Source organism: Protopterus annectens, chromosome 9.part0 (genome assembly GCF_019279795.1).
Source record: "Protopterus annectens isolate FY-2018-M chromosome 9.part0, PAN1.0, whole genome shotgun sequence".
NCBI lineage: Eukaryota > Metazoa > Chordata > Ceratodontiformes > Protopteridae > Protopterus > Protopterus annectens.
Genome location: NC_056743.1, coordinates 1,245,470,370 through 1,245,493,251, shown reverse-complemented (window position 1 = coordinate 1,245,493,251; position 22,882 = coordinate 1,245,470,370). Strand labels below are relative to the sequence as shown.

The following is a 22,882-nucleotide window of genomic DNA, read 5'->3' as shown; positions in this document are numbered from 1 at the left end:
ACTATTAGTTTCAAGCAATACTATACACATATTAGTATTTTTTAGGAATGGAATGAACTTTAAATGTTTGAATTTTTAACTTGTTTTGTAAATAGGGTTGTTTAAAAGGGATGTCCCTTTAAATGTTGTATTTTTTAAACAAAATGTTTTTTTAAATTGTTTTAATTGATGAGGACATCATTATCACAGGGGGATACAAGGAGGGAAATTGGATAGTAATTTGATTCTGATGAAATTCCTATGGAAGGGAAGAAAGCACTCAATCTAACTTTTTGTATTTATTGAATAAATTGATGGTGAGTGAATGTATCCAAAGTGGTGCCTCCTTTAAAATTTATGTTCAGGTGCATCTACTGGGCATTCAAACTTCCCTGTATGCATCTGCCATCCAGGTGAGCTCACCAGGCGTAGTCCTATACGTCCGTGATAAGAACTTGAGTGGCAAGGGGTGAGCGAAAAGGCATGATTTCGTATACAGGCTGTTGCCCACCAAAGAAACACTGTCTGCAGACATGAAAGCAGAGGAATTATCACATCCAGGTCCTCTGTGTGTTGACACCAAATGTTCTTGAGGTACCATTGCAATTTCCTCATATGCAGTCTTGCATATGGAATCAAGAGAATGCAAGAGGCCAGGAATCCCAGAGCTTGCAGGTAATTCCTTGCAAGGAGCTGGGACAGGCTTGCAAAATCCTTCAAGTAAACAAAGAGTTGTCTTCTCCTGGGTGAGATATCTCATCTGGGCAGCTGTGTTCAGACATGCTCCCATGAATGTTATCTCTCTGGATGGCACCATTTTTGATTTTTCCTCGTTAAGAGTGTAACCCACGGGAGAGAGAAGAGTCTTTACAAATTCTAGATCCTTTAACAGCTGTTCCTGAGAATTCGCTTGAATTAGACAGTCATCCAAATATGGATAAATCTGAATTTTCTTCAGCATGCAAAAAGCAATGACTGGAGCCAGGCACTTTGTGAAAACGCTGGGAGCAGTAGATAAGCCAAAAGGGCAGCGCAGAGAATTGATCATGTTGTTTGCCCATCCTGAAATGAAGGTATTGCCTGCAACCTTTTCTGATAGGGATGTGCAGATAAGCTTCGTTGAGATCCAACGTTACCAGCTCAGAATCCTTTTCCAACATTGGCAGCAACTGCTGCAGAGTGAGCATTTTGAACTTTGGAATTAACAAGAAAGAGTTCAGGATGGATAGATCTAGGCTAGGACGCCAGGTGCCTTCTTTTTTTGGAACTAGGAAAAGTCTGGAATAGAAACCCTGGCCTACCTGCTGAGCAGGAACTGACTCTATTGCTCCCAGACATAACAGACAAAATTTGCTTTTCGACTTCTGCCCTTTGGTTTGGAGGAGCATCCGGGAATCCTTTGGGTACTGGAAAGGTGTGGAAAGAAAACTTGTGTCCTAACGATACAGTTCTGAGTGCCCATTTGTCGCCCAGGATGGTGGCCCAGATATTTGCAAAAAGGGCCAACCTTCCCCCCAAAGGACTCTCCGGGCAAGCAAGAACAGGCAGAAGTTGGACAGAGTCATTGAGAATGTTTAGATTGAGATGCAGGCTTAGAACTTCCTGCCTTGGAAGAGGAAGCCTGCGAACACAGACCTTTGAGGGGTAGCCACCTGTCCCCTAGAAAATTTGTAACCTCTAGTCCTAGAACAGTTCTGTCTGCTGGTATCAGGGAACGTCCAACTCTTAGAAGGGTAATTCCTGCTAAAGCGAGGAGGCTGAACTTGTAGAAAGTCTAACTGTCTGCATAGACTTGGCCAAGTCTTCCATCTTCTTGAGCACTTCCTCTGCTTTGCTGACAAAATGAGACTGTCCTTATGCAAAGGTACATCCAAAAGCTTAGCCTTGACAGGCTATGGATAGGGGCTGCTCCCTGAGCCAAGCATGCCTTCTAATAACAGACCCAGTAGCTGTAGCCCTACAGGAGGCTTCTAGAATGTCAAAACCACAATGTAAAGAATGTTTAGTGACAAGACTGACAGAATTCTGCAAATCCTGCATATACTTACTCTCCACCAACAGAGGCACACTTGCTATCCTAGACTTAATAGCTTTCAAGGGGTGCTGCTTGTACTTCAGCATATGAAAAAGACAATTAGTAGAGCTAATAAGAGTAGCAGAGATCTAAACCTTTTTTCCCAACTATCTAGGTTCCTAGATTCCATGTCAGAAGGAACAGGACAGGATTTTTAGTAAGTGGCCTTATCTCCTTTAGGGCCTAGAGAAATAACCTCTGAATCGGCCAACGGATTCCTGAAAAGAAACTAATGAGAACCAGGGACTCTATAGTACCTGTCAGATTTCCTGGGAGCAGGAGGAAACAAATTTGGAGTCGATGAATTTTCCAGAAAAACATCAAACCACTTCCAACACAGGTGGAATAGCCAAAGGCTTATGCTGAGGCAAATCCAAAAACTCCCTAATCCAGTTCTTAGAAAGGGGATAATCCTAATTTTCCCATTTAAAATGCCCCCTGAGAGTATTTAAAGTAGCACCAAAAGAGAAATCTTCTGGAGAAGAAGCAGAAGGGATGGACTCCTCTGCGTCTGAATCCTCAAAAGGAGAGAAAGCCTGAGAAGCTTCTTCTTCATCAACAGAAATGCTAGAAGTATCAGAACAGTACAGTTTTATACCTAACATAAATGTAGATGTCCGATAGGTATGCATCTGTAGTCATCACATATGGGTTGTCCTGCCTCAGGCAGCCCTTCTGTCGGCCGGATTCCAAAGTCTGGGTCTGGCCTCTGCTGATGTCGCACTCTCCCCGACGTCAGAGCGTCTGGGGTATAAAAGCATCAGCCGACGCCATCTTCCTCAGTTTTTCTTGCCCCAGATGCCAGGTGCCCTCTAGGAAGGCTAAATTTCGAGAAATGCAATAAAATTCCAAACATTTGCAAATATATATATATATATATATATACACACACACACACACACACACACACACACACACACACACACACACATACAAACAAATACACCATAATAGATCCCCCAGCTAGCTAATAGAGGGGTATGCACCCTAGGAAGACCACAGAGGGGAAGGAGGGAGGGTAAACCTGACCGCAGATGCATACCTATTGGACATCTACATTTATGGTAGGTACAAAACTGTACTATGTCCTTCAAAGGATGCATCTGCAGTCCTCGCATATGGGTAGAATACCACAGCTAATCTGGGGATGGAGGAACTAAGTAAAGGATGGTGTAGTTAATACACCCTGCAGGACTGCCGTAGCAAAGCCTGCTCTGGACCTGGAGTATAAAGGTAAATTGTAATGCTTGGCAAATGTATGCACGGAGCTCCATGTAGCAGCTTCTAAAATGTCCTTGGTAGCCACCCCTCTTAGGAAGGCTGTGGTGGTGGCTGTGGCTCTCGTGGAATGAGGTCTAATGTTTGCTGGCACAGTTTTTCCATGAAAGGAGCAACAAAAACGAATGCAATTTCCTATCCATTTTGAAATTGTCTGTTTGGAAATTGCTTTTCCTTGTGCCCCAGCAGCATATGCTACAAACAACTGGTCAGTCTTTCTGTAACTTTTAGTTCTGTCCAAGTAGTAGCGCAATTGTCTGTGTATGTCCAGGGTGTGCAGAAGTTTCTCCCCTTTATTTTGTGGTTTTGGGAAGAATGTAGGCAAGTGAATTGCTTGGTTCAAGGATAGCCTGGATACCACCTTTGGCATAAATGTAGGATTGGTTCTCAAAGAAACTCTGTCTTGATGAAAGATGAGAAATGGCTGCACTGCCATTAAAGCTTGTAACTCAGATACTCTTCTTGCTGAGGTTATGGCCAGAAGGAATGCAGTTTTCCAAGACAGAAACTGTAGATCCGCCAATGCAGCTGGTTCAAAGGGAGGAAGTGTTAGTTTTTCCAACACAAAGTTAAGGTCCCAAGTAGGTAGAGGTGGTTTCCTTGGAGGATTGATGTTTTTGATTCCTCTTAGAAACTGTCTTAGGAGAGGATGCGAGAAGACAGGTGGATTAACATTGTATTCTGCTGAAATTGCTGAGGCATGTATCTTAATGGAAGAGTAAGACAGGCCATTGTGGAACAATTCTGCCAAATATTCCAGTATATGTGCCATGTTCATCACTGTCACATCTAGGCCTTTTGTTGTGTTCCAAGTGTGAAATCTTTTCCATTTTGCTGAATATGCCTTCCTTGTGGAAGGCGTGACTTCCATAATAATATCCTTCACTCTCTGGGATAGGTTATCCTGAGGAGGAGTCATGGTATTCTCCAGGCAGTTAGCTGCAAGGTTTTCAGGTTGGAATGCAGAGTCTTGTAATTGTGCTGCGTCAGTAGAAGTGGCCATAGGGGGAGAGGCCACGGTTTCGTCTGTGACATGCTCTTTAACAGTGGGTACCAGTGCTGCCTTGGCCAGTTTGGAGCTATCAGAATCACTCTGGGCTGCTCTGCCCTGATCTTCAGTAACACCTTGGTCATTAATGGGAGAGGTGGGAAAGCATAGACTGTTAGAGCTTTCCAGCTGAAAGAGAGAGCGTCCACTTTCCATGCTTGTGGGTGGTATGTCCTTGAGTAGAATGTCTTCAGTTGATGATTGTGGGGGGAAGCGAACAGATCTATTTCTGGCCTTCCCCATGATTATGTTATGAGTAAGAAGATGTCTGGGTGCAGCATCCATTCGTGTGCATCCATGGTAGTTCTGCTTAAGCTGTCTGCCAGTATATTGTCTTTCCCTGGCACGAACTGGGACTGCAGCTGTATATCTAGTTTCAAGGAAAGTTCCCATAGATTCATTGCCAGTCTGCATAGAGGATAGGAATGGGTACCTCCTTGCTTGTTTATGTACCACATAACTGTGGTGTTGTCTGTCCTTATGAGCAGGTGGCCTTGATGAAGGAAAGGCTTGAAGGCCTCGATTGCGTGTATCACTGCCAGCATTTCCTTTTGGTTTATGTGCATGCGCAGCTCTCTTTGTGACCATAGCCCTTGGATACATCTGCCCTCCGTGTGTGCTCCCCAACCTTGGTCTGAAGCATCCGTGGTGATGGTTTGGTTGGCTCTTGATTTGCTGAAGGGCAACCTGCTGTTCGACTGGCAGGCTTGAGCCCACCACAGAAATTCCTTTTGAAGGCATGGAATGAGTGGGATCAAAGTCTCTAAGCTGTGACTGTGCTGAGTCCATACACTCCTTAGGTACCATTGTAATTTTCTCATATGCAGCCTTGCTTGTGGAATCAGAATTCAAGATGCCATGTAACCCAGGGCCTGCAGGATTTTCCTTGCAGTCAGCTGAGTTTGTCTTGTTAGATTCATGAAGTAATCCGGTAGTTGTTTTTGCTTTTCTTCTGTGAGAAAGGCCATTTGGGTGGTTGTGTCTAGATCCGCACCCAGAAAGGTTATTGGGATGGAACAAGTCTTGATTTTTGGATGTTGACTGTATATCCCAAGGCCTGTAGTAGGTGGATGGCATAATCCAAGTCCTTTAACAAAATTTTCTTGTTGTCCGCTTGTACAAGGCAGTCGTCCAGATATGGGTAGATTTGAATCCCCTGAAGTCTGCAGTGTGCAATTACTGATGCCAGGCATTTTGTGAATACTCTGGGCGCAGTAGTTAAGCCAAAGGGCAATGCTGAGAATTGATAATGCTCTGACCCTGCAAGAAATCTGAGGTGTCTTCTGCAACTTTGTCGAATAGGGACATGAAGGTATGCCTCCTTGAGGTCTTGAGTCACCAGCCAAGACCCCTTGCCCAGCATGGGAAGGAGTTGCTGTAAAGTCAGCATTTTGAATTTTGGCACAATGAGGTAAGTATTCAGTGGGGACAAGTCGAGAATAGGCCTCCATTGATTTTCTTTTCTTGGAACAAGGAATAACCTGGAGTAAAATCCTTGGCCTTGTTCTGAAAGAGGTACCTTTTCTATGGCTTTCATTTGTATTAATTTGGTAATTTGCTTCAAAGCCTCTGCCCTCTGATTTGGTGGCAGGTCTGGCATTCCTTTTCTTTTTGGCAATGTGTGGAAATGGAACCTGTATCCTTTGTCTATTACTTGCAGTGTCCATGTGTCCCTTGTAATGCTGTGCCAATTTTTTGAAAATAAAGAAAGTTTTCCGCCCAAAGGTGCTTCTAATTGAGCCCTGGTTGGCGGAGTCAAAATAAAGTCATTGAGTCTGTCCTGGTGTAGCAGTTGTGGTTCCTGCACTACCTCTCTTGTTGGGAGGCTGCCACTGACGGCCTCTGTAGGAGCCTCTAGCTTGCCCTCTACCTCTGGCACGCCTATTCCTGCCTCTCTGAGATCTGTCCGAGTCCGGAAAGGACCAATTCTTAGTAGGCCAATTTCTGCTGAATCTCGGTGGTTGGACTTGCAGAAAAATCTTTGACTGTTTGCACAGATTTTGCATTTTCTTCAAATTTAAGACCTCTTGAGCCGTGGAACCAAATAATTTTTGCTTTTCCATAGGAGCATCCAAAAGCTTAGCTTTAACATGGTCTGGTAAAGATTGTTCCTTCAGCCAGGCATGCCTATGTATAACTGCACCCGTCATAGCTGACCTACATGAAGCTTCCAATGCATCATAACCACACTGCAAGAAATGGTTACTAACCTGCTGGGAGTTATGCACTAGATCCTGAAGGGATTTGTGATCAAGGGGTTCAGAAGAGGACAGTTTCTTATGCAATTCATCTAACAAATACTCTTGGTACTGTATCATATGAAATTGACAATTTAATGCCCTCATGGAAAGAGTTGCAGAAGTATACACTTTCTAACCCCATCTCTCTAAATCTCTGGACTCCCTTTCAGAGGGTAGAGGATTTTTAGCAGTGGCAGCTGCAACCCCTTTTGGGCCCTGGGAAATAGTTTCTGGATCAGCAGAGTGGGCCTTGTACAGGTGTAGATGTGAATCCGGGACCCTGTAGTACCTATCAGGTTTGGCAGGTGCCGGAGGGAGAGAGTCAGGGGCTGTACTAGCATCAGAGTACACATCAATAACATTCAAAACAGGAGGTATAGCTAAAGGCCTATGCTGAGGTAAATGTAAAAAGGTCCTTAATCTCTTTCTAGAATCAGATAATTCCTGACCCTGCCATTGAAAATGTTCTCTCAGAGTGTAGTGTCTCTCCAAATGAAAACTCTTCAGGAGGGGAGGCCGAGGGAATAGATTCTTCAGCATCAGAATCCTCGTAGGCCGAATAAGCCTCCTCCTGGGGGTCTGACAGAGCAGAGCCATCAGAGGACTCATCTGAGGAATGGTGGTCAGCGGGCTCAACCCTGGGCCTTTTGTCTGGAGGTGGTTGAGGGCCCCTGTCCGGATGAGGTTGAGAACCTCTAATTAAGGAGATAAGATCCTCTGCTAGGCTAAGAATCTGTGAGCCAGTAGAAGGTCTCCGAGGAAACCTTGGGAGGCAAAGCTTTAGTAAGTTTAGCAGCTTTAGCCCTAGAAAAAGCCTTAATGGACATGGATGCAGGGGGTCTGGCTGCACCATGTGCAGGAGTAGACTTGTCTAAAGGAATGGTGTCGGAAGGTTCCTGGACACCGGTTTCAATAGGTAATTCAATAACCGAATCGGCCGGGGCCGAGGTAGTCGGTTGTGCGGTTTCGGTAATAGGAAGTACCAAGGACTCTGTTTCAGCCGAGACAGAGACACTCGCGGTAGGCCTGACCGTGGTTTCAGCCGAAACCGCGGCCCACGTGTGTCGGTCCTTGTCCTTCTGTTTAACTAAATGCGAAGTCGGAGTCTCCGACGGCATCTTGTAAGCAAAACTAGCCCCAAAGAATTCCTCTGCAAACTCAGACCAACGTCTAAGAGTTCGTCGGTTGAAGGAAGAACAGGCCGAGACGTCGTGGTCTGGGCCTAGGCAAGGGAGGCAGTAAGAGTGGAAATCCTTATGAGGTATTTGTTTCCCACAAGTTAAACAATTATTAACTTTATCTGACATCGGCTGAGGCAAGAAAGAGTCCCCAACGGGTTACGTAGCTTTTTCGAAGTCTTCGGTAGCTGAATCACAGGAGCTGGCCGACCGGCACTTGCGAACTGCTTCTGCTTCGGGCACCACGCGGCAAGAAAGACGGAGGAAGATGGCATCGGCTGATGCTTTTATACCCCAGACGCTCTGACATCGGGGAGAGTGCGACATCAGCCGAGGCCAGACCCAGACTTTGTAATCCGGCCGACCGAAGGGCTGCCTGAGGCAGGACAACCCATATGTGATGACTGCAGATGCATCCTTGAAGGACATCTGAATAAGACAAAGCCTCAGGAGAGACATCCCTACCTCTTTTTGAAGGAGGAGGCTGTGAACCCCTAATAAGAGTCAAAAGGTCATCAGCCATTTTAACCATTTGAGAATGAGGGGAATGAGGGGAAACTGGAGCCTGTTTCTTCACAGGCTTACGACTGGAAGATTTACCTGCAAGTCTGAAGGACTCGGGAGGCCTGACAACTGCCGAAGTAGTCGGTATGAGCTTGCTGTCTGAACAACGACAGGAGGCCTCGGACACTGGAGTCAGTTTAGCGGCTCTGGATCCAGCTGAAGAGGCAACAGGTGGAAGGTCAGAAGGAAAATGGAAGCCGGAGGTCTGGGGCCTCTGAGGTGGTCTCAACTGAGGCCTGCAGTTGAAAATCTGCAGGCTGAAAAGGCGCCTCACTGGCTACCGCATATGACTGACGACCAACTTAGCATCATCCGAGGACTTTACTTTCAGAAGCATGTCACGGTCCTTATCCTTACTGTTCTTGGGGATATCCGAAGCCTGAAGACCAGTGGACGCCATACTAACAAACTTAGGCCAAACTCCAAAATGTTTAGCTAAAGCTTAGCCCAACGACGAATAGTATGTGGATTAAAGGAAGCACAGAGCTCACAATTAGGAATGTCGTGGTCAAGGCCTAAACAAATAATACAATAGGAATGAAAATCTCTATGGGGAATCTGCTTTCCAGAGGTAAGACAATTATCCTTTTCTGACATTCGTTAAGGCATGAAAAGAGGATCCCCAATGGGGTACTTAGCTGTAGTTGACCAACTTTGTAGTCGGAAACAAAAAAGGTAAACTGCCGACTGGCACTCGTGCAAAAATGCTTCTGCTTTGGGCACCGCGGTAGGGAAGAGTGAGGAAGTGACGTCGACTGCCACCATTTGTATCTGACGCCCTGACGTTCTTTACAACCGATGACAGCCAATGACATTTTTACTTACCTTTGGTATTCTGGCCAATTGAGGGCTACCGGTCGCTGGATAACCCATTGGTTAGGACTGCAACAGTGAAACACGATGAACATCCTAGAGTAAGTCCTGAATCCTCTCTGGTCTAGTTAGATCTCCTAGATGACTCTTGCCCAGCAACTTCTGAATTTCTTGAGCTGCAGCTTCTCTCCAACTGGGTGGAATATTGGAAAGCTTTCCTCCTTTGGAATTGGGCATTTGGGAAAATGCTATAAAGTAACTTGTGGATATTATTTTTAGCACCCAAGAATCTTTGGTTATAGCAACCCAGGTGTCAGGGTGCAAGGACAAATGTCCCCACACTGCCGCCAGAGGCTAGCAGTTGGGCAGCCCTTCAGGAGCACTGAAAGTCTATCTGGAAAGGAATCTTGGAAACCTTGATTTTGTTGGCCTCTTCTGCAGCGTTTGAACTCCCTTCTCTGCCTCTGAGGTAGTTGTCTCCACGTAAATCCTGAAGATCCCTGGGATTTACATAACCACATTTTTTTGCCTTCTCCGATTCCCTGAAAAGGATAGTTGAGAGCAAGAAAAGTGAATCCCTATGGCAGAGTGTCTTTCCTTCCTGTTCACTGCTTGGAAAGCATTTCTTTCACAAAAGAGCCACACAAGGACGTTCCATCAAAAGGAGCATCGATGAAAGAAGGCTTGAAAGGCTCAGCAAAAATGCATAACTGCATCCAGGCATGTCTCCTTACACAATGCCTGAACCAGTGGCCCATGAGGTACCTTCAGCTACACAAGTAATCAACCTCATGGACACATTGGAACTAGATAAAACAAGCAGCCAGCTGCGAGGTGATTTTGAGAATTCCTTGGAAAAATTCTTCTGCAGTCTTGTGAAGTGTGCCACGTAGTTCAGGGACCTCGAGGCAAAGGTCACTGAAGCAAGCACATGCTTTCCAAATCTGTCCAACTCCCTGGACTCTGTTAGGGGAGTGGACAGGGGAGATCTGTTCTGTTTAGTTCCTTCTTGGTGGCTGCCGCCACAACCACTGCATCAACAGGGACTCCTTTGCTCCAATGGACCTTATTTGGAGGAGCTAATTTTTTTTCTGGACGACGTGGGATTGGTTCAAATTAATCTGGTTCCTTCTGTGCCCAGCAAGAGACTATCGACTGGGGGTAAGCTACCCAAGACGTAGAAGAGCCAGTGCCAAAAGCCTCCAGAAATACTTATTCCTCAGGAAAAAGATTATCTGAGGACCAACCACCTTTCTGCTTAAGGATCTCCAAAACATCTACAAATGAGACATCATCATGTGGTGATTTGGGGGACCCCTTCACCTTCAACAAAAGCAGCATCTTTGGTGAGAGATTCCAGAGGAGAATTTATGTGCCTACTTCTACATGATTTCTTTCAGTGAACCTCCTGTGCACTTTGGGAAGCTGATCGAACAGAGGGGTAGCTCCCTTATGGGAACAGCCTGGATGTTAGTTTGTACTGGCTGCCCCCAGTGGAGCAGGTCTGATGGAATCAGAGCTCAGAAAGTACAGTTGTATACACTTATCATAAATGTAGATGTTAAGAGTGTATTCACTGTTGCAGTCATTACATTTGGGTTATCTGCTTGCAGGTAGCCCTCAGTCAGCCTGATTAACAAAGTCTTGGGTCCTGCGTCGGTTGCTGTCCCTTCTTCCATGACGTCAGGTCATCAGGGGTATAAAACATGCAGCAGACGCCATTATATCAGTTTTTCTTGCCCCAGATGTCAGGTGCCCCCCTAATGGGAAGCAATTAAATATAAAAATACAATGATATACCTCCAACAAAAAAGCACACACCAAAAAGCTTTTAAGCATAGTAAAGGAAAGAAGAGGTATAGCCAAAAGAAGTTAGGGGGCTGGAGGTAGGGTAACCAGGACTGCAACAGTGAATACACTCCAACATCTACATTTATGGTAAGTGTACACAACTGTACTATGTTCTTCGTATTTTACTGTTGCAGTCATTACATTTAGGTAGATTCCCAAAGCTATGGTTGGGAGGAAGAATTTAGATAGCATTAGGACCAGCTATAAGGCCCTGTAAGACTGAAGTGGCAAAGCCAGCTCTGGATTTAGAGAAAATTGGCAAATGATATTTGGTGAAAGTATGTACAGAACTCCAGGTGGCAGCTTCTATGATGTCCCTGGTAGGGACTCCTCTGAGAAAGGCTGTAGAGGTAGATGCAGCCCTGGTGTAGAGGTAGATGCAGCCCTGGTGTAGTGAGGTCTGATCCCCTGGGGGATAGGTTTTCCATGGTGCTTATAGCAGAAATGAATGCAATGGACTATCCATTTAGAAATGGTTTGCTTTGAAATAGCCTTCCCTTCTGCCCCTGCAGCAAATGCCACCAGCAATTGTTCAGATTTCCTTTGAGGTTTAGTCCTGTCCAAGTAGAATCTAAGTTGTCTGTGCACATCTAAGGAATGCAGTTATCCATTCCCCTTTGTTCTGTGGATTGGGAAAGAAGGTTGGCAAACGAATGGACTGATTAAGAGCCACACTGGATACCACCTTGGGCATGAAGGATGGATTGGTTCTGAGGGACACCCTGTCCGCTTGAAAGATGATGAAAGGCTCCACTGCCACAAGGGCCTGTAATGATATCCTTCTTGCTGAAGTGATTGCTAAAAGGAAAGCTGTTTTCCAAGAAAGAAATTTTAAGTCTGCAGTAGCAGCTGTCTCGAAAGGAGGTAAAGTGAGTTTCTCCAAAAAAAAAGGTCCCAGACTGGAGTTGGAGCTCTCCTGGGTGGTCTCAATTTTTTTTCCCCTCTAAGGAACTGCTTTTTTAGGCATAGAGGCCTGACCATACAGTCTGGGCGTCCGTTTTTTAGGCATGGTTCGAGATTTAGGCCTTGAAGAAGAAGAAGAAGATGGCGTTGGTTTAATACGCAAGTCAGTAGGCCTGAATACACCCTCAGAAGCCGGTGCCTGCACAACAGCTCCAGACCCATCCAAGGTAGAGACATCCGCAGGTTCCACAGTTGAAGCATCTTGCGGCATACCGGACTCTGAAAGGGTCTCAGTAGAGGCCTGTGAATCTGAAGTAGCGGGCATCAGGGACTGCGAAAGCGCCTGAGTATTGGCGAACTGGCGACTGGCTTAGGAGAAGCATCGTTGGCAGCTTTGGACCTAGGTGGCCCGTCTCAGTCTTTACCTTTGCGCTTTTTCGGAATGTCGGTACTCATATAGCTGACCGAAGACATATCAGGATAATTGAACAGAGCACCAAAATATTTAGAAGCGTAAATATACAGATGACTGATGGTTTGTGGTCTAAATAAGGCACAAAACTGACAGCGAGGTACGTTGTGGTCTGGGCCTAGGTAAGGAATACAGTACAAATGAAAATCTTTGAGATATTTGCTTTCCACAAGTAATGCAATTATTTACTTTTATTGACATCGGTTAAGAGCAAGAAAAAGTTTCCCCAACGGAGTACTTGGCTTTTAGTTGAAGACTTTGGTTCTGAAACTCTAAAACGAAAATTTCAGAAGTCGGCTGACCGGCACTTGCTTAAGTACAGTTGTGTACACTTACCATAAATGTAGCTATTCGAGTGTATTCACTGTTGCAGTCATTACATTTGGGTAATCTGCTGGCAGGTTGCCCTCACTCGGCCTGAATTCCAAAGTCTTGGGTCCTGCGTCGGTTGCTGTCTCCTCTTCCATGACTTCAGGGGGTATAAAACATGCAGCAGACACCATTTTCTTTAGTTTTTCTTGCCCCCGATGTCAGGTGCCCCCAAAAAGGTAGCAATATTATATAAATATATCTGTATACATGCATCAATATAAACTTTACCTTCATCTACAAGCAAATACACCACATAGGTTGTAGAAGACAGAGAAGGAAAGAAACTGTAGAATGACAGGGGGATGGCGGAGGGTAACCTGGACTGCAACAGTGAATACACTCTAACATCTACATTTATGGTAAGTGTACACAAGTGTACTATGTTCTTTGTGTTTCACTGTTGCAGTCATTGCATTTGGGTAGAAACCCAAAGCTATGGCTGGGAGGCTGGAGCTAAACAGCATTAGGTGCGGCTATAAGGCCCTGCAGCACTGCAGTGGCAAAGCCTGCCCTGGACTTAGAGTAGAGAGGCAATGGTAATGCTTTGTAAAGGTGTGAAAAGAACTCCAAGTAGCAGCCTCTAGAATGTCTTTGGTTGGTACTCCTCCGAGAAAGGCTGCCGAAGAAGCTGCAGCTCTGGTGGAATGAGACCTAATGCCCTTCGGCACAGGTTTACCATGGTGTAAGTAGCAGAAATGGATGCAGTGGCTTATCCACTTTGAAATTGTTTGCTTTGAGATCGCCTTTCCTTCTGATTCGGCAGCATATGACACTAGTAATTGCTCAGTTTTTCTTAGAGCTTTTGTCCTGCTCAAGTAGAATCTTAGCTGTCTGTGTATGTCCAAGGAATGCAGAATTCTCTCCCCTTTGTTCTGCAGATTTGGATAAAAAGTTGGCAGGTGAACAATTTGGTTAGGAGCCACACTGGAAACCACCTTAGGCATAAAAGTAGGATATGTCCTCAGAGACACCCTGTCTGGGTAAAATATGATAAAAGGCTCTACAGCCATGAGGGCCTGTAGCTCTGAAACTCTTCTTGCTGAAGTAACTGCTAGTAGCAGAGCTGTCTTGCATGATAAGAACTTTATATCAGCGGTAGCGGCTGGTTCAAATGGAGGCAGGGTGAGATTTTCCAACACATAATTGAGGTCCCATGTAGGTAATGGTGATCTTCTAGGAGGCCTTAGGTTTTTTGGCTCCTCTAAGATATTGCTTTAATAAAGGATGAGAAAAGATAGGTGGGCTCTGTATTGTAATGAGCCGAAATGGCAGAGGCATGGATTTTGATTGATGAGAAAAAGAGGTCTTTGTCAAGCATCTCCATTAAGTATTGTAATATCTGAGGAATATGTGGTTCTGCTGTAGCAGTTCCTTGTGCTTGATTCCAAACACAGAATCTCTTACATTTGTCAGCATAAGGTTTTCTAGTACTAGGCCTTCTGGCTTCCAAAATGACATCCATCACAGCTTTACTGAGAGGTGTTGTTCGTATGATTAGCCATGCTGCCAGGTTCAGAGTCTGTAGTTGATTGTGCTGGATCGAATTGTTTTGCTGGGACAATAGTTGTGGTCTTTGAGGCAAGCTCCAAGCTGGGTATTGAGACAAGTTCCTTAGGATTGGGTACCAGTATTGGCGGGGCCAGTCTGGGGCAATTAATATCATCTTTGGCTTCTCTTGTCTGAGTTTTAGGAGGACCTTGGGTAAAAGAGGCAGAGGAGGAGAGGCGTAAACTGACAGGTTTTTCCAACCAAAGGATAGGGCGTCCACATTCCATGCTTGTGCAGAATCTTTTCAATTGATCATTTTCAGGAGAGGCGAAAAGATCTATGTCTGGGTTCCCCCATTTCTCTGTTATCATGCTGAATACGTGTGGATTTAGTTTTCACTCGTGAGGATACATCAGGTTTCTACTTAAATAGTCTGCGGAGTGTTCTGTTTTCCTGGCAGGAATTGAGCTTTAAGATTTATTTGGTAGATCAAAGCTGTGTTCCACAGTGCCATGGCTAATCTGCAAAGGGGGGTATGATTGTGTGCCCCCTTGCTTGTTTATATATTACATGACTGTGGTGGTGTCCATCTTTATCAGAAGTTGCCCTGGATGAAGTAAGCCCTTGAAGGCTGCTAGGCATTTTGAACAGCTACCATCTCTTTCGGATTGATACGTAGATGCATTTGATTTGGTGCCCATATGCCCTGAATGAATCTTCCTGCCATGCGGGCCCCCCAAGCATAATCTGAGTCTGTTAAGGTTTGGCTGGCAGGGGGTAGAGTGAAGGACCATCCCATGTTTTGGTGACAGGCCTTTGCCCACCATAGAAACTCCTGTTGCAGGCAGAGGATGAGAGGAATCTTTGTTTCCAGATTGTGTGAATGTTGACTCCATAAACATTTAGGTACCACTGAAGTTTCTTCAAATGCAGTCTTGCATATGGAATTAGTAGATGCAAGATGCTATGAAGCCCAGAGCCTGCAGAATTTGTCTTGCAGAAGACTGGGTTTTTGTTGCCATCAGTTTGAAGTAGTCAGTTGCCTTTGTCTGGCGTGAGGTAATCCATCTGGGCAGTTGTATGCAAACTTGCACCCAGGAATGCTAGGTTATCTTTTGAGAGGGTACCAGTTGTGACTTTTCGTTTATTGTGTACCCTAGGCATGCTAGAATCCTTTTCACAAACGCCAGGTGTCGTAGAAGAGCGTCTTTGTTCTCTGCTTGAATGAGACAGTGGTTCAAGTAAGGATATATTTGAATACTTTGTCTGCAAAATGCAATTACTGGTGCCAGGCACTTTGTAAAGACTCTGGGCGCAGTAGATAAGCCAAAAGGCAGTGCAGAGAATCGGTAATGCATTAAGCCAGCCTTGAATCAGAGGCATCTTCTGCACGACTTGTCTTATTGGGACATGCAGGTATGCCTCTTAAGTCTAAAGTCACCAGCCAAGCATTCTTGCCCAGCATGGGAAGACGTTGTTGCAAAGTCAGCATTTTAAATTTTGGAATTCCCAGGTATGTGTTCAAAATCGATAAATCCAGTACTGGCCGCCAGGCCTTGTCCTTTCTGGGTACCAAGAACAGTAGAGTAAAAACCTTGTCCTTTTTCCTGTGCTGGTACTGTCTGAATGGCCCCCATATCCATGAGGGATGTAACCTGTTTCTGTGGCTCTGCCCACAGTTTTTTTTGGCAGGTCTGGCCAACCATTTGTCATTGGCAGAGTATGAAAATGGAATCTTTATCCCTGTGATACGATGTTCAGTACCCACTTGTTCAGTACCCACTTATCCTGGGTTATTAACTGCCAATTTTGAGCAAAACGTGCTAATTTTCCCTCTATGAGTGCTGCCAAAAGCTAAGTGCTTGGTGTAGGCAGAAGGAAGACATTGGGATTGCTTTCTGTAGGTTTGTGCTTTATCTCCTCCAGATTTGGAGGTGGATGCACCCCATTGCTTTGACCTGTACGAGTCTTGAGCCTGGTACCTGGAACCTTTAGGGCGTCTGGATTTGCCCCTTTGAGCTCTGTCTGACGCAGGAAAGGACCAATTATTTGTAGGCCAGTGTCTACTGAATCTAGGTGGCTGCACTTTAAGTAATCTAACAGTTTGCATAGACTTAGCTTTGTCTTCCATTTTCTTTAAAACCTCTTCTGCCTGAATACCAAACAGAGAATCATGCTGTAAAGGTGCAACTAGTAATTTAGCTTTAACATGATCAATCAAGTTTTGTTCCTTTAACCAGGCATGCCTCCTAATCACAGATCCAGTAACTGCGGCCCTGCAGGAGGCCTCTAAAGAATCAAAACCAGACTGCAAAGTATGCTTTCCAACTTGTTCAGCTGCATTCAATAATTCCAGCAATTCCTTATTTTCTGCACATTCTGAAATCAACATCACTTTCTGTTTCAGCAATCCCATAACATGTTGTTGGTACCTAAGCATATGAAATTGACAGTTTAAGGCCCTAATTGCCAAGGTTGCAGATGTATAAACCTTTTTACCCATCTGTCCAGCGCCCTTGATTCTCCGGAGGGAGTAGGGTTTTTTGCTGTTGAGGCCTTAACTCACTTTGGACCCTGTGAAATAATTTCAGGATCAGCAGCAGGGTTTCTAAATAAAAATTTATGAAAGTCAGGGACCCTGTAATACCAGTCAGGCTTACTGGGAGCCGGAGGAAGAGAGAGTCAGGGGTCAGCTTGCCTCCGAAAAAACATCATAGACAATATCCAACACAGGGGGAATGGCTAAAGGCTTGTGCTGAGGGAGAAGGAGGAAATCCCAGAGCCTCTTTTTTTGATTCTGAGAAGTCTTGACTCTCCCAGTGAAAATGCTCCCTCAAAGTATGCAAGGTTTCTTCAAATGAATAATCCTCAGGAGGAGATGCACATGGAATAGACTCCTCAGCATCAAAATCCTCATAGGGAGGTAAAGATAGTTCCTGATCAGAAGAGGGATCAGAAGAGGAATCAGAAGAAACAGAAACCTGATCTGAAGATTCATAGTCAGTGTCTTGCCTAGGCCTCTTATCTGGAGGGGGATGGGTACCCCTGATCAAGGTAAGAAGGTCTTCAGCCATTTTGATCATCTGTTTTTTAGGCATAGAGGCCTGTGCACATGGCTCAGGCGTCCATTTTTTAGTTTTAGAAGGGGTCTTTGCCTTTGGTTTTGCAGCTTTCATCGGTTTGACATAATGTTGAGGTCTGAATACACCCTCAGAAGCCAGTGCATGCTCAGCGGCTCCGGACCCATCCGAGGGAGATACTCAAGGTATTGGACCGCCGGATGTATCTTGCAGCATGCCGGACTCCGCATGGGTGTCGGTAGAGGCCTGCGACTCTAAGCTAGTGGGTATCGGGCTGCGAAAGCGCCTCACTGAGTACTGGCGAACCGGCGACTGGCTTAGGAGAAGCTTTGTCGTCTGTTTTGGATCTCGACTGCCTCTCTGCCCTTTTCTTTGCGTTTATGTACTCCGGTAGTCGGATTGCTATCAGACAACATCTCTGGGTAGTTAAATCAGTTTCCAAAATACTTAAATGCAAAAATATTCCGACGCTTAATAGTGCGTTGGTTAAATCTAGCACAAAACCAACAGCCAGGCACGTTGTGATAAGGGCCTAAAAGCAAGGAATACAGTATAAACGGAAATCCTTATGAGGTATTTGCTTCCCACAAGTAATACAATTATTAACTTTTTCTGACATCTGTAAAAAGCAAGAAAAAAAGTTTCCCCAATGGGGTACTTAGCTTTATTGATGACTTCGGTTCTGAAACGCAAATATTTCAGTAGTCAGACGACCGGCACTTGCAAAATGCTTCTGCTTCGGGCACCGCGCAGCAAGAAAGACTGAAGAAAATGGCGTCGGCTGCATGTTTTATACCCCTGACGACCTGACGTCATGGAAGAAGGAAGGGACAGCAACTGACGCAGGACCAAAGACTTCATTAATCAGGTCGACTGAGAGCTACCTGCAAGCAGGTAAACCAAATGTAGTGACTGCAACAGTGAAACAAAAAGAACATCCACAGGGGGAATGGGTGTAGGATCTGAGGATGCATGACAGATTGGATTTCGAATGGATCTCGAATGACAGAACACCCTCTCCACAACCTGATAGGTCAGCAGACCTGGAAAAGCCATGGCTGGATGCACCAGAGTAGAGACTTCCAAAGCAGGCAAGTCATGATTTAGTCCGGATCCGTGCCTTGAGGAGGGAGCCACAGACAAACTATCTAGTGCAGAGGCTTCAAGTGGCAATGACCAATCCAACATCATTGGAGGGAAAAGGAGAACTGGTCAGGGAAACCATTGGGATTGAAGATTTAATTCTCTTCAGCTCAGACACTGGTACTCTTGCAACTCTCAGATCCAAGGGCTCCAAAACTGAATGAGGGATTAGAGGAAATACAACTGTATGAGAGTTGGCAGGAAGGCTCATAGATCTGATGGGATCTGAACTCTGAGATTTCTCATCATCCTATCCACTTCAGTTACAGAAAGACTACTGGAGGACCTGACAGATGAGGTAGTGGAGTGAGGCCTGGAATGTTTCCTTGTATGCATGAGGGAAGAAAGCAGCCAAGGAGAAATGGGGTTGACAAACTCGGACAAGCAAGTTCTCAGTAAGAAACTGAGATGCCTCATAAAATCCTCCAAAGCTAGTTATGAAAATAAAATTGCCAAAGATTCCAAAGACAACCACAAAGCAGTCTATAACTATGTCAAGAATCTAAATGGCAATACTCAGATCTGCTCTGAGCTAAAACAGAATGGCAATAAATATACTGATTCAAAGGATATTGCCAATATCCTGGCAGATCGATTCAGTGCCAACTTCACCCCCTAAATGGCCCATCTCAATACCGGAAGATTGCCAAATTCCAGTAATAACGGCCACACGGGTACAAAATGCACTCTCTAAAGCCAAGAATACAGCATCCATGGGACCAGATGACATCCCGGGCTGTGTACTACATGAACTACAATATGAACTGGCACCTCACCTAAGTGTCATGTTTAATCATAGCCTCACCTCAGGTTTTGTGCCCACTGAGTGGCGCAGAGCTACAGTTATCCCAATACACAAGGGGGGATCCACCTTGGATCCCGGAAACTACCGTCCCATCAGTCTGACAAGCCTCATCTGCAAGGCCATGGAGCGTATTGTCATGGAACTTATAAACAAAGACATTGGCAACCTTCAAACACTGGACCCCACCCAGTCTGGGTTTGTGAAGGGCCGATCTTGTCTCCTGAACCTGACTGACTTCTTTGAATCAGTCTCCAGAGCCATTGACAAGGGTAAGGTGGTCCACACAGCCTATCTAGACCTTGCCAAGGGCTTTGACACCATCCCCCACTCTGGAATCATAGATAAACTTACTAAGTTGGGTATTAATCCCTATGTCACCCAATGGGTTGCTAAATGGCTTACTGATAGAACCCACACTGTAAAAGTAGCCAACTCCAAATCCAGCTCCAGACAAGTGACAAGTGGAGTACCTCAGGGTTCAGTCCTGGGGCCGCTCTTGTTTGGCATCTACTTCTCTGAAGTACAGGTCAACACTAAGGGACTCTGGCTAACAAAGTTTGCAGATGACTGCAAACTGGGAGCCATTATAGAATTCCCAAATGATGTGGATACTCTACAAAAGGGCCTTACAGAAACAGATGCTTGGTGCCAGAGCCATGGGCTCAAGCTCAATGCCAAGAAATGTATTGTTATCCCTTTTGGGAAAAAACATGTATCCATGAATTACCATATAGGTGGCAGTACACTAAACACAGAAAGTGTGATAAGAGACTTAGGGACACAGGTGGACAGTGGTCTCACCTTGATAACCACATCATACAACAGTCAGGAAATCCTTCTATGTGGCACACCTCATCACGAAGGGCTTTTCATCCAGAAAAAAGGTCATTGTCCCACTGTACTCATCCCTCATTAGACCCATTATAGAATACAACGCCCCATTTGGCATGTACCTCTCAAGACATCTGCAACAACTGGAAAGGCCTCAGAAATACCTCACTAAAAGAATCACAGGCCTAAAGCAGATGTCCTACGCTGACCGCCTTAAAAAACTCCAGCTATACTCTGTCGCATATCGTCTACTCAAAGGCGATCTCTGCTTAACATACAAGGCCATGTCAAACCCAGAGCTGTTGGAGTTGGACATGCTACACTTAAAGAAATCCCAATCCCTCAGAGCTACACGCTCCAGGGATCTAAACCTTGTCATCATAATAAACAAAACATGCTGGAGGGATAGGTTCCTGACCCAGAGACTCCCCAGACTCTGGAATAGATTGCCCATACATGTCAAGCAGAGTGCCTCTTTGGACCTCTTCAAGAGGAACCTTGACGATTGGATGGGAGAAAGGAAATTCACCCCAGGGATCACGTCAGTCGCCCTGCTAGACAGGGGTCCAGGAAAGTAAATAATGTGGGAATAAATAGCCAGGGAATTGTTATGGCTACGCTTGTATAGGCCCTAGGGCTGAAAGCCTAGTACCAACCTATGAACCTATGAGAAGTACTAGAAGTCAGATCGGATAGGTTTGGATTTACAGGTTGAGTAGTGGGACTGCCTGAAATGACTATCAGATCCAAAGACTTAGGATCCAAAGTTTTTCTCTTCTGATCTGACATAGTAGGATCCAATGTGGAGGCTACAAGGACGATGAAGTCTTTGGAGACTTGGGTGAAGGTAATTTTCTATGCTCCAGAGCCTTGGATGACTTCCTAAGAGTATGAGCCTTGGAGAAGGAAGAACAGGAAGGAGGTAATAACCTTTTGAGGACTACCTTATTCCACTCATCTGCAACAGCCCTCAAGTTAAACTCAGCACAAAGGTACAATCCCTACTTGCACCTTCTGGGGTACTGGAGATAAAAAGTATGTCTGGTCTGTCCACTTGGCAACAGTATCCTCTCTGATTTATTCTCAGCAACTATTTAACTGAGACTATTTGTGGCCAGGCTGATGGGTTGAGCAAAAGTCTGAGAGAAGGAGAAAAAGAGTAGGGGACAGGAGAAAGGGACAGGATGCCTTCTGTCTTCGCATAGTTTTTCTTTAGAAGGAGAATGATTTTTTTGGGGGGGGACCCCTTTTACTTGGTCTGGGAGCATTACTCTCCTGGCAGTTCCTCTTGGCACCCTGACTCTTAGGCTGGTATTTTTGTTTGTTCTACCCTCAGATGTTGTACTCCATGTAGGACAGAACTTGGAAATGTAGTATGAAACATTCTAGGCAGCCTACTGTTTGAGAATCTGGGTAGCAGCAGGACAAAACACAAATTCAAAACTTAAAGAAGCATTCAAAAACCATTTTTTTTAAGCCTCAGAAAAATTATGGTTATGTAACCAAACATATCTTCTCAATACCACAGAAGCAGCTACACTTCCAGAAATAGTGTCCACACCATTCCAAACTCTCCTCAAAGCATGAGGAACACTCTCATTCATGTAACACTTCTGTTCAGCAAGAGAAAATGCAGCAGAGTCATCTAAACTGAACACATGGCAAAATAAATTTCCACGGAAAGCCCTGATAATTTAAAAAAAATTCTAAAGACTACATTACTAAACTGCAACATTTATCCCTGCGATGCTAACCACTTATCAATTTTATCTAGCTGTGTGGTGTTAGAAGCAGCTAATGATCTCTTGCTAGAGTTGGCAGATGGAGAAACCACAGCTTGATCAGCTGACAAAGGAGCAGAGAGAGCTGCAAGATCGATGTAGACGCTGTACTTCTTCATAGCCATTTTAGAATCTGGCTCACTATCCAAAGGGGTTTTACCTGTCATTTTATAGACATCTTCGAGGGCCATGAACAGAGGAGAAACGGCCAAAACATTCAGAATTTCAACCTCAATAAGATTAACTCTGCCAACCTTAGGTGCAGTGTCAGACTGCTTCCTGTCAAACATCTCTAAACCAAGCTATTTGTGGAAAGTTGAACACCTGCTTGGGTTTTTGAACCTGTTCACTTTCCAATGAATCAGACCGGACAGTGTTCACTATTGTCTGCATCAGCATCTCCATCAAAATCTGCAGATATACAGTAGTCCTACAGTCATTTTGAATAAGAGCACAGTCTCAAATTAGCGGATATAAAACATTCTTAGCTAACTTGGTAATAACCCGACTATCATGGGGTAAAATTACTGTTTCTTCTTACAGTGAACTTCACTACTTGACAAAACATCCGGGGACAGAGTATTACATCTGGCAAGGGGTCTCTTACTCTGAATACCTCCTGCATCTAAAGCTCTTGTTTCTCCCGTATATGAACCAGGTACTAGAACAGCCCCAGAGGATGTGTCCAACCCTTGCACCATACAGGGATTCGGGCTCAAACCAGAGTATAACCGGGAAATTAAGTAGATTGCTAGCAGTCTCACTTTACAAGCATGTTACATCCAGTTAGGAGCAAAATTGTGTTGCAAACAAGCTGAGCAGGACCAGGGCAAACTCTCATAAAAGTACACTGGAACGGGGGGGGGGGTCTTCTAAGATTTGACTGATTAGGGGAAGAACACTTCAAGTAGATCTACATCAAGTCCTGAAACACAGCCAGAGTTGCTGAATAAAAATGGACTTGCATATACTACACTTGAGA

At 44.9% G+C, this 22,882-nt stretch overlaps 1 protein-coding gene across 1 annotated transcript in view; it reads right to left on the bottom strand.

Annotated features, from left to right (window-relative positions):
* Window positions 1-22,190, bottom strand: part of LOC122810646 (lysine-specific demethylase 2A-like) — a 1,654,939-nt gene extending 1,632,749 nt beyond the window's left edge. The window contains exons 1-2 of the mRNA XM_044082219.1: window positions 21,874-22,190; window positions 21,643-21,805 (exon numbers count right to left, since the gene is read on the bottom strand). Coding sequence (XP_043938154.1) covers window positions 21,643-21,805; window positions 21,874-22,190 — 480 coding nt within the window. The remainder of the gene's footprint in view (window positions 1-21,642; window positions 21,806-21,873) is intronic.
* Between the last annotated feature and the right edge of the window lie 692 nt (window positions 22,191-22,882).